A 12,244-nucleotide genomic window follows, 5' to 3' on the forward strand; every position below is an offset into this window, starting at 1 on the left:
ATAAACAATGCTGAAATGTAAATCAGGATACAAATTGCTTGAACCGCTTCAATTGCTTGCTCAAAAGTGACAGTGCCCATTCCTCTGCTCTTGCCATCTTTGTCTTCTTTAATATCTGCCCGCTTCACAGTTCCAGCTATGCTGAACACTTCCTTTAGCTTCTTCCAACCAACTTTGAAGTCAAGCTTAATATAAAATTGTATAAAGTTACATACCTAATAAATCTGTCTCCCCATCTGTAAATACAAAAAATCTTTTCTAAACTCTTAAAACCATAAAGAACCATAATTCTAGTTCAACAATATATTGATAATGTTCAAATTTTAAAACATCTTCAGTTGCTTAAAATCATTTAAGCTACGTCTACATTGTTCCTTATCCTTATTTTTTTTAATTTTCAAAATCATCTCTCAACTGCTCAAACCTGTTTTGTACATTTGAAACTTGCATATCTATTTTTACCAAGAGAAATCCAGATTTTGAAAAGTATTGTTTTCACTGACTTTCAGATGCTTAGAACAAATAACAAACCAACTATGGCATGCATATTCACAAATATCAAGACTAAAAAAAGAAATCCATTTACCAATATAAACCAAAACACATACAATTTCAAGAACTGCTTGAATGTGTATAAACTGCACAGTTCCATGTTTAAAAAATCCAAATAGTTGTATTTAAACTCTAACCTTGTGCGTGTCTGTGTGTGGTATATATATATATGTATGTATATACGTCAATTGATTTTGAGTTTACAATAATTACTATTTCACTTACTTTAGTTAAAAATAAGCAAAATGTTCTATAAACCTGTAACTCATTCATTTAATCAAATTAGCTATCTATCTGAATGACAAATTTTAGACTAAAGCTTGAACTTACATTGGCAACAAAAATTGTGGAACCAAGTCTACCGGCCTGCAAATTACTGATGACTTCAGGAGGAATGTTTGGATTATTGAGAATGGAAGGTGGTAAATTCATCAACCCTGATCCCATATCAGGGACGTGTCCTCCTGGAAATGATCCTCCTGTTCGCTGCAATGCCCTACGAGCATTTTCTCCATCAGGATCCTATAACACACATTGAATGTTAAATTCCACTAAATACATCACTAATTCTACAAAATTAAAATAACAATTTAAATTCTACAGTAGCTCTCCTGTCTGGCTCAAATTATTGACCCTCTTGAAGAGTGAGCTTTTTTCTCATCCAGAGAATTGAGTCCCATAAAAACCTGTGGATAAACAAAATATTTCAGCCTCCAGAGATGTCAGTTAATTTTTTTTTTCCAATCACTAAAGCCACTTAAGAACTTGAAATTAGTTTAATTTTGCTCTCACACTAGGGTACATGTATACATACATGTAACTCAAAGAAGAGTGAAGTACTCACTGCAACTTTTCTTTCCAAAATGTAGGAATGGTCAATTCTCACTATTGGATGCCCAATGGAATGCCAAATTCAGACTAATTCAAAGCTTTTCAATACTGGAACAGACTGTTATAAAACCCAAATACTGGGGTAGAGGATAGGATGGCCGATTGTAATCTGTAAATTTTATTCCTGAACAAAATACAATTACCCACCTTCTAAACTCTTACCTTCTTCAACAATGATTATAATCTGAGATGGAGGAGAGGAGAGATAAAGGAGGGCTAAGTGTCCAAGTGAGAAATGATATTAAACATTGTTTTTTTGTTAGGTTCATTAATTTTTTAAGAGAAACACCCTACCTTTAAACAAAACCAAACATACACACACACACACACACACAAACATAAATGTACTTCTCACTCATCCCACTAGGTGGAATACTAAAAAACAAAAATAAATAAACAAAAACCACATAAACACATTGATAGACTATCATCTGCAATGCCAAATGATTATGTTAAAGGTAATCACCCCATCATCACTTCTCCATTTTTAGGCTAAGATGAAGTGTAAAGGTAACCATCAAATCTACTTTGCTGGCCTCAGTCTGGGAATACAGTACTAATAAAAAGAAAGTCAAGTGATTTTAATAAATTCTCTAGGATGGCTGGAGAATAAAAGGTGGAAACGTAAAATAATAAAACCATTCTGGCTTGCAACATATTTCTTCACTATGAAGGAATAAAAAGGATTACAAAAGAAAAAAATGTATCAAAGAATACTTCAAAACATATAAGTTAATAAATAAATTCTTCAGGCCTGAGGATTCAAAAAGAGGTAAAAATACGAAATTTAGGACAGTGGCTACCTATGGGGAAGAAAGATAACTCAGAAGAGAAGATGTTTCTTGAACTAGTATAGTAAGCTATTTCGGTTGTTTGTGCTTATAACATTAACAAGATGTATTGCTGTGTTGATCTGTCTTTTATATACATATATATGACAGAAATATATACACATACAATACATGCATACATACATAAAACATATATAAAATAAAATTTATATAAAACAAACCACCTACTATATAACATGACTTTTACTCTTCTTTTCCCCTTGCTGTCAGCCTGCTGGTTACTGACTGCTATTGCTTTTGGAGGGCCTACAATAGCAGTTTATAACTGCTACTATTCTGCATTTAATTAAATGGAAAAAAATGTAACTCTAAAGTCTGTTAAGGAACATTGGAAATACACCTTCCTTAGACTTTCCTCAGTAGCAGTTCTAAGCATTCATTCCATCCACCCCTCTATAAATTAGATATCCCAGGAAAGGGACTGCCAAAGTGACATTAATTCAAAAAAGTCAACTGAATAAATCCCTCATCATTTAGCTAGGCCAAATTTAGCCTTTTTTTTTTCTCTTAAAAAAGTTAAAAATGGCGGCATCCTCTTTCAACTTGGATTATATAACTCCAGGGTCTCTGAAATATTACTGAGGATCTACAATGTGCTGAAACTTAAAAGAACACAATAACATGATATTTCGCATCCAATATTATATGGAAGTTTATTGGATGATATTTAGCATCCAATAAACTTTTTTTTTCCAATAAAAGAAAAAGACACTAAGAATCTGTAGTACATGTCCTTTGAAGAGAAACAGAAAACATAAAACAGAAAATTGTCAGGTTGGTGCAAACGTAAATGCAGTTTTTGCCATTATTTTAATTCAAAGCTTTTTTTAATGGCAAAAACTGCATTTACTTTTGCACCAACCTAATTTAATCCTCAAAATAATCATTCTGATTATTATAATTTAAAGAAAATTAAGATACCAATATATTTCTGAAGCACTGGCCCTGGCTTATGCATAAAAACCACCAAATAATTGGCTGACACAAACCACAACAGTCAAAATTTTCTCTGCTAATTCTATACATTCCTGTTAATAACTTTTTAAATAATAAACCCCAGACTCAAACAGGACTAGAATAATTTGGAAGCAAACTCAAATAAAGGTATCTGGGATACATGTTATATGTTGGTAGCATGGTCTTTGATTTCAAGCTATTATCTCACACTCAGGAACAAAAGACTCTTGGACAGGAGTAACAATTATCATTACTAAAGCTAACATTTATTATGTAGCTAAAATATTTTGAGCACTGTGCTTAGTGCTTTGTACACTGGTAATATCACAAGCATAATAAATAGCCAACACTAAATGGTTTACATATATTAACTCTTCGAGTCCTGATAGCACTATGAGGTAGGTGCTATCATTACTCCCATCTTAGTAATTATGAAAACAAAGGAGAAAGTTTAAGTAATTTGCCCTGAATTAGAGAGGTTCTCTGATGCCAGAACATAAGTTCTTTACCATGTATCTCATTTAATCCTCATAAAAATCCTATTAGGTAAATAAAAGCACATTTCATTTTATTGTGCTTCACTTTACTGTGCTTTGCAGATATTGCACTTTTTGCAAATTGAAGGTCTGTGACAACCCCGTGTCCAGCAAGTCTATTAGCACCATTTTCCCAACATGTGCTCACTTTGTGTCTCCATATCACATTTTGGTAATTCATGCAATATCTCAACCTTCTTCATTATTATCTGTTATGGTGATCTGTGATCAGTGATCTTTGATGTTTTAATTGTTTTGGGGCACCATCAACCGTGCCCAAATAAAACAGCGAACTTAATCAATAAATGTTCTGACTGCTCCACCGACCAGCCGCTCCCCATCTCTCTCCGTCGCCTCAGGCCTCCCTATTCCAAGACACAATAATATTGAAATTAGGTCAGTTAATAACCCTAAAATGGCTTCTAAGTGTTCAAGTAAAAGAAAGAGTTGCAAGTCTCTCACTTTAAATCAAAAGCTAGACATGATTAAGCTTAGTGAGGAAGGCATGTCAAAAGTTCAGACAGGTGAAAAGCCGGGCCTCTTGCATCGAAGTTCCTGAAGGAAACTTAAAGTGCTGCTCCAGTGAACGCACGAATGATGAGAAAGTGAGACAGCCTTAATGCTGTTTCAAAAACAGGTAAAAACACAAAATTTAAGATACCGGTTAACTTTGGGGAAGAAGGATAACACAACACAGAAGATGCTTCTTGAACTATTAAGATATTTCACTTGTTTGTGCTTATAACATTTCAGTGGTCTGAAAGTTTCAGTGGTTTGAACAGAAGATCAAAGCAGCCTCATCATTCCCTTAAGCCAAAGCCTAATCCAGAGTAAGGCCTTAACTCTCTTCAATTCTATGAAGGCTGAGAGAGGTGAGAAAGCTGCAGAAGAAAAGTTTGAAGCTGGTTCATGAGATTTAAAGAAAGAAGCCATCTCTACAACATAAAAGTGCAAGTGAAGCAGCAAGTGCTGATGTAGAAGCTACAGAAAGTTATCCAGAACACCTAGCTAAGATCATTGATGAGATGGCTACACTAAACAATAGATTTTCAGTGTAATGAAACAGTCTTCTATAGAAAGAAGATGCCATCTAGGACTTTCAGAGTTAGAAGGGAGAAGTCAGTGTTTGGCTTCAAAGCTTCAAAGGCCACATTGACTCTTTTATTAGGGGCTAATGCAACTGGTAACCTTAATTGACTTGAAGCCAATGCTCATTTACCATTCTGAAAATCCTAGGGCCCTTAATAATTAGGCTAAATCTACTCTGTCTGTGCTCTGTAAATGAAATAACAAAGCCTGGATGACAGCACACCTGTTTAAGGATAGTTTGCTGAATATTTTAAGCCCACTGTTGAGACCTCTTGCTCAAAAAAAAAATCCTTTTGAAATATTACTGCTCATTGACAATGCACTTGTCACCCAAGAGTGCTAAAGAAGATATACAAGAAGACTAATGTTGTTTGCAGGTCTATTAACACAATATCCACTCTGTAACCCATCAATCAAGAAATAATTTTAACTTTCAAGCCTGATTATTTAAGAAATACAATTTGTAAGGCTATTGCTGTCATAGACAGTGATTCCTCTGATAGATCTGGGCAAAGTAAATTAAAAACCTTCTGGAAAGAATGTACCATTCTAGATGTCATTAAGAACATCTGTGATTCATAAGGTCAAAATATCAATACTAACAGGAGTTTGGAATAAGTGGATTCTAATCCTAATGGATGACTTTGAGGGCTTCAAGACTTCAATGGTGGATGTAACTGAAGATGTGATGGAAAGAGCAAGAAAACTAGAATTAGAAGTGGATCCTGAAGATGTGAATAAATTGCTGTAAACTCATGATAAAACCTAAACACAAATTAGGAGTTACTTCTTGTATGAGCAAAGAAAGTCATTTCTTGAGATGGAATCTACGCCTGGTGAATATGCTATGTACACTGTTGAAATGACAACAAAGGATTTAGAATATTACATAAATTTAATTGATAAAGCAGCAGCAGGTTTGAGAGGACTGACTTCAATTTTGAAGGAAGTTCTACCGTAGGTAAAATGCTATCAAACAACATCACATGCTTCAGAGAAATCTATTATGAAAGGAAGACTCAACTGATACAGCAAACTTCATTGTTCTTAATTTAAGAAATTGCAACAGCCACCCCAAACTTTAGTAACCATCACCCTGATCAGTCAGCAGCCATCAGCACTGAGGCAAGACTCTCCACCAGCAAAAAGGTTACAGTGAAAGTTCAAATGATCACTAGCATTTTCAGCAATAAAGTATTTTTAAATTAAGGCATGTATATTGTGCTTTTAGACATAATGCTATTGCATACTTTAAACAGAATATAGTATAAACGTAACTTTTATGTGTACTGCAAAACCAAAACATACATATGACACACTTTATTGTTATATTTGCTTTATTGCAGTAGTCTGGAACCAAACCTACAATAGCTCCAAGGTATGCCTCTATTATCAGTAGTACTACTACCATTACTTCAGTTTAGAGAAATTAAGTAGCATGTCTAGACACCCACTAGAAAGTGATAAAGCCAGGAATCAAATCATTAGTATACTATTAAATGCCATGGGTGACAGTACTGCTCTACAACCAATGATTAGCATCAGTATTAGTACAAAATCTTCAGGGTCCCAAAGTTACACTATTTATCTCTTTTAACACAGACTTTAGCAAGTATATGTACATAGCAGGTCTGTAATCAAACTATTAAGATTAACAGTACAAAATAAAGGAACCTATGAAGATGAGTGCTATTCAAGCCAATCATTCTCAAGGTTAAACTGTAAATTTTTTGTTTGTATCTTCTAGTCATTTTTTGTCAACCTGTTTACACTGCTACAATTTTGTACAAAGAAGACATTTCCATTTTAGGGGATTCCAACTTCTAGTTATAAATTTCACTAACAGAGTTATAATTTTTCTTAAATTTTAATCTAGTACAGTTTCCAAGTAACTCTGATAAAAAGTGAATATCAATTTTATTCAAATCCATAACATATTTGCATTAAGTGACCTTTAATTATCAATTACAAGGATATTATATTTCTCAAATAACAAAATCTAAATATTGAAAATGTCTGTACCAAATAAACTTAGCACCTAAAGTTTATCCCCTTTGAATTTCTAGGTCCTCAAATTTTTTTAAATTATGTGCTTTTATTTTTAACAACTTGGAACCAATCAAGTATATAGGATAACTGCTTAACAGCAAATATAAAATCATGTACAAGTAAAACTATCGTCAATATATAATGCTTTAATAAACACCTATGTTTTAAAAAAAAGTTGTAGTCAGGCAAATGTATTACCAAATTGAAAATCCAAGGAAAACATGTCTTTATAGTCAAATGTTTAAATTCTAAATATGAGAAATCTTACCTCTTTAATATTAAGGGGTCTTCCACTAAGATCATATTTGTTCATAGTTTCTAGGGCTTTCTTTACAAATTCTTCATCTTTGAATTCAACCACACTTAATAGGGAAAAAATTTATAGGAAATGTTTATGTGCTAATTTTTTTCCAAAGTTTAATTTGACTTAAGATACTTAAAGAAAAAATTTCTTACCCACAACCCTATATCCAGGTAGATTTGTCAAAATATGCAAAAGAAAAAAAGTTTTAGATCAGTACATGAAGTTAATAATCAGTTCTAACATTTCAATCATTAAGGCAATTAATAATATGGTAGAATCACTTCATCTTTTATACCTCCAGAACATAACAGGCAAGTAACCACAAATTTTCTCTAAATTTTTAAATATATCTATTAAAGATAGTAGACTCTAACATGTAACAAGCTTGGAGCACATTTTTCACTTTTAGGTGACTTTTCATTAAGTTAAAATTAATGTCACTGCACAAATTAAATCAACAGGAATTGAAGGAAATAACTAAAGGCTCCAATAGATCTATCCTTCTATAGTTACAAATATTTTCAAAAAATGTATTGTCTACGACATATTTTTCAACTCTATTAAAATCAAAATAGTGAATAAATGTTAATTTTATTTTTAACAAGTTCTCTATTAGATTAAAACTGGCTGCACATTTAACAGCACCCAGTTGGAAGTATGTAAAAATCATCTATAAACTAATAATAAATTAATTTGGAGAGTTATTTAAAAAATAATTCCCTGTGATTGCCATTCAAAGTCCCATATGAATGTAATGACAAAATTTTTATTCATCATGCACCCAACTAGTTTTACTAACATAATGAAACATTGCTAAGAGTTTTCCATTGTATTCTTCAGTATACTGCATTCTTATTGCTAAAAATCAAAATATACTATCAACCAATTCCTTCTATGTCAATATAATCGTAAATGTCATTCATACCAATTGGTCAGAGCACTGCCTCTCATGTAGTCCTGCAGGCTACCAAATTTAGCTTTTCAGTAAAATTTCAAAAATACATTCTGAACTAACACCTTTAAGCTATAGTCCCCTCAAAAAACTCAGGAATATTATCAATTCAGTGACTTTTAAAGTATCCTTGAAGACATCAAAATACAACAAAAAAAAAATCCTATGCTAAAATCTTATTGGCTAAGAAGAAGTATTACCTTAGAGCATTGGAAAAGTGAATGCCCCTTTGGAGTGTTTACAAAACCCATCCCTTCCAGGCAACTAGGTTTGTATAAGTGTCAGACTTGCTGGTATAGAGCCTCAAATCTTGCGTAATAAAGTAAAACAAAATGAAACTTAAGTTTCCAAAAACTGGTACAAGTATTATACAAAAAGTAAACTGCTGAGGAACTTTTAAACCTCAAGCAGATTATTGCCCACAGCACTTACCCTTGATTTTCCTTCCGCATCCTTAAAGAGCTCCACGTATGTAACCTCACCAACTACATAAGACATACAAAAGGAAGATACCAAGAAACAATACATTTAAACACCAGTATCTTGCTTTACTGCACACCTGTGCACAACTCTACAGAGAAGCACCTATTATTCACCAACAATCAAAACCAGACCAACATACCTCCTATCAATGGCTATGTAAATTTAACTAATTTTCAGAAATGTACATCATCCACATTCTCTAAAAAAAACTAACAACCATATTAACCTAATTCATACTACAGATCATATTTTGGCCAGCATGATATAGTTGGTGAACAAATGCACATATACATACAAATGGTCCCTTAACCTATCATATTAAAAAACATCAACATTAGCACTTTTCAAATAACTTTGGTCAGCCTACACACAACAGCTGTTTTAAGGTGACTTTCTACCTGAATGTCTTCAATCATGTTTGCCATCAGTAAACTAAATTTACAAATCATGCTTCACAGCAAGCCACACACTTTCTAAATAAAGTCAATGAATAAAACCAATCAAATAGTTGTCACCTTACAACAGATACACCAATGCAATTTAAAAAAAAAAATTTATTAGAAGAGATCAGCCTCGAAGCCAAGTACATAGTTTGCAGGACTGTTGAAACTCAATTTTTCAAGAGATAACAAAACTAACTTTTACAAGATCAAGTATTAAAATTATTTTTCCCCAAAACCAACCATGTATATAAGATGAAGTTTTTCAGATTATTCTGAAAACAAAACTGCAACAGCAGTAATGCAATTTTAATTTAGAACTGCAAAGACAGCATCATGGCAGTCATGACAATGCAAACAAAATAAATTCCACAGCCAGATTCCAGACTCCACCAAGATAATAACAAAACAGCTTTTGGAAAAAAAATAAATAATCAGACCTTATTATTCATTCTTAACACGCTAAATGTATTGCTTAACTAATGCAATAGCCCTTTTAAAATCTATAAAAACTTCAACTAGACAAAGCAATCACTTTAACAAAATTCTTGGTGGCATGCATATGCTGGCTCGCTACTATTCCACTAAAATGGCAAAAAGAAAAATATCCATACTACCTTGTAATGAAATTGTGTCAAGAGAAAGAAGAGGAAAAGATTAATTCACAGGTCAAGAAATAAAAATCAATTTTTTGAGTCTGTGTGGCTCAGAGGAATAAAAATGTTTGTGTAGTTCCCTCCCCTGCCTATATGAAGATTATCCAACAGTGGGTTATTTCAGAGATAGTTACCTTTCTCTCTCATTAGATCTTTAATAGCTTGCCATTTCATGTCATATGGGATGTTGCTAATGAAAACTCTGTTACGATTTGGACCCTTCTTTTCTCCAGTGCCCGAATTCTTGTCTTTTGAATAAGGATGAAATCTATTGGCCTTCTTACTTCCTGTAGATTTTTCCTTTAAGTCAGATTTCTCTTCTTTTGATGATTCATCATTCTCCCTGTGAATTAAAAAAAGTCAAACAAACAAAAACCCTCAGTTATGCTTATAAGAATGGAAGTCTATATTAAATAAGTATTCCATATTTATCACCTCACAAAACTCTCCACTAAGCTAGACCTCAGCAAAGTAGCTGGAGAATCAGCCTGAGAGCTTTGAAATTACCCAATGCTATTTCAAGGCAAGGATTTGGTTTCTCATTTAACAGTCCTCATTTTTTTCCCCACATTAAATAGTTGTAAGCATCCAAACAATCACCCAGTTTTTCCCATCACACTACTTAATTAATAAATGCTATTAGACTGGAACAGAGGGGAGAGCAGATAATTTTACTTCTAAGGTATCTAAAACTGCCACCTTTGATGGAGAATTAACTTTCTGGGCATCATTAAAAACTTTTTTAAAAACTAACTTACACAGTGATACTCTGAAAAAGTTCATCTCTTAAAGGTTAATAGTTTCTTCTCAGAACTTTCTCCTCCCTTAATTAGAAGCATAATTAAAATACAAAGTTATGTCTATAAATCCACATCTATATATGAATATACTCACATTAAGACTCTCAAACTTTCTTCTATTCCCAATTTTGATCAACACAGAAAACTTATAAAGTATCCTAATATTTTATGTTACATTTTAACCTATAAACTAGAATAGGGTACTTCATCAAATTATGCAGTTTCATTAATATTACCTACAATGGGTAATGTAGGACAGAAGCAGTACATAAAAGCAACGTAAGCCAAAATTTTGTAAACCTGATTTTTTTTTTTTTTGAGACGGAGTTTTGCTCTGTCACCCAGGCTGGAGTGCAGTGGTGCAATCTCGACTCACTGCAACCTCCGCCTCCCAGGTCCAAGCAATTCTCTGCCTTAGCCTCCCGAGCAGCTGGGATTACAGGTGCCCACCACCACGCCCAGCTAATTTTTTGTATTTTTAGTAGAGACGGGGTTTCATCATCTTGGCCAGGCTGATCTTGAACTCCTGACCTCGTGATCCACTCACCTCGCCTCCCAAAGTGCTGGGATTACAGGCGTGAGCCACCACGCCCGGCCAAACCTGATTTTTAATGAGGCCTTAACTAGAAAAAAAAGTAATTTATAATACCGTAATCACAATGCAACTCTATGATGTCATATGCCAACCATCCAAAAGATGTAGGCATACACTTAAACCCTACAGATAAAAATTTGGATTTCTATTTTAAAATGCAATTTACTTTTCAAAACAAGTCTTTTTTACAGAACAAACAATAGGGTTTTTATGTGGGGGTTTTTGTTGCTGTTGTTGTTGTTGTTGTTGTTGTTTGAGATACAGTCTCATTCTGTCACCCAGGCTGGAGTACAGTGGCAAGATCTCGGCTCACTGCAATCTCCGCCTCCTGGGTTCAAGGAATTCTCCTTCCTCAGCCTCCCAAGTAGCTGGAATTACAGGTGTCTGCCACTACACCCAGCTAATTTTTGTATTTTTAGTAGAGACAGGGTTTCACCATGTTGGCCAGGCTGGTCTCAAACTCCTGACCTCCGGTGATCCACCCGCCTCGGCCTCCCAAAGTGCTGGGATTATAGGTGTGAGCCACCGTGCCCAGCCAATAGATTTCTTATTTAAATAAGTGCTCTAGTCAATTTAAAACTATTTTAATAACAAAACTTCAATTTTAAAGCAATTTTTCACAAATATTACTAATAATATCACTGTGGATGACACCCAGGAATCTAAATATTTTTTTAAAGCTTTCTGGATTATTCTGACAACAAACCAAGTTTCATGAGCCAGGCTCTAAATTATCTTCTAAGCCCAGCAATTCTGGTGATCCATACATTGCAATGCTCCACACACCTCTAACTGCAGTCATTTGTTACATAATATACAGAGCTTCTTGAACACTACTCTTCTTTGTAGGTAACACAGCCATAAATATAGTATGTAAACTCTATGAGAACAAAAACTATCTGCTTTGGTATCAGCAGCACTTCGCACGGTGACTGCATATAACATTGTGCTATAATTTTTTAATGAATTAACAGTCAATTAAGAATCCATACTCATCTGAGCACAGATGTTGCCAGAAAAACTGCTAGAATAAAGAAAGAAACATTTGGACCAAACTTGCTTTGCCATTTTTTTTAGACCTTAAAAAGG

The 12,244-nt window shown here is 33.7% G+C and overlaps 1 protein-coding gene across 2 annotated transcripts in view; it reads right to left on the reverse strand.

The window, feature by feature from the left end:
- Positions 1-12,244, reverse strand: part of MYEF2 (myelin expression factor 2) — a 38,867-nt gene that overhangs the window by 19,320 nt on the left and 7,303 nt on the right. For both annotated transcript variants that reach the window (XM_034938717.3, XM_063596630.1), the window contains exons 2-7: positions 9,895-10,103; positions 8,614-8,666; positions 7,382-7,389; positions 7,194-7,287; positions 883-1,074; positions 32-185 (exon numbers count right to left, since the gene is read on the reverse strand). In XM_034938717.3, the coding sequence (XP_034794608.1) occupies positions 32-185; positions 883-1,074; positions 7,194-7,287; positions 7,382-7,389; positions 8,614-8,666; positions 9,895-10,103 (710 nt within the window). The remainder of the gene's footprint in view (positions 1-31; positions 186-882; positions 1,075-7,193; positions 7,288-7,381; positions 7,390-8,613; positions 8,667-9,894; positions 10,104-12,244) is intronic.

The sequence above is a fragment of the Pan paniscus genome, chromosome 16 (assembly GCF_029289425.2).
Source record: "Pan paniscus chromosome 16, NHGRI_mPanPan1-v2.0_pri, whole genome shotgun sequence".
Lineage (NCBI taxonomy): Eukaryota > Metazoa > Chordata > Mammalia > Primates > Hominidae > Pan > Pan paniscus.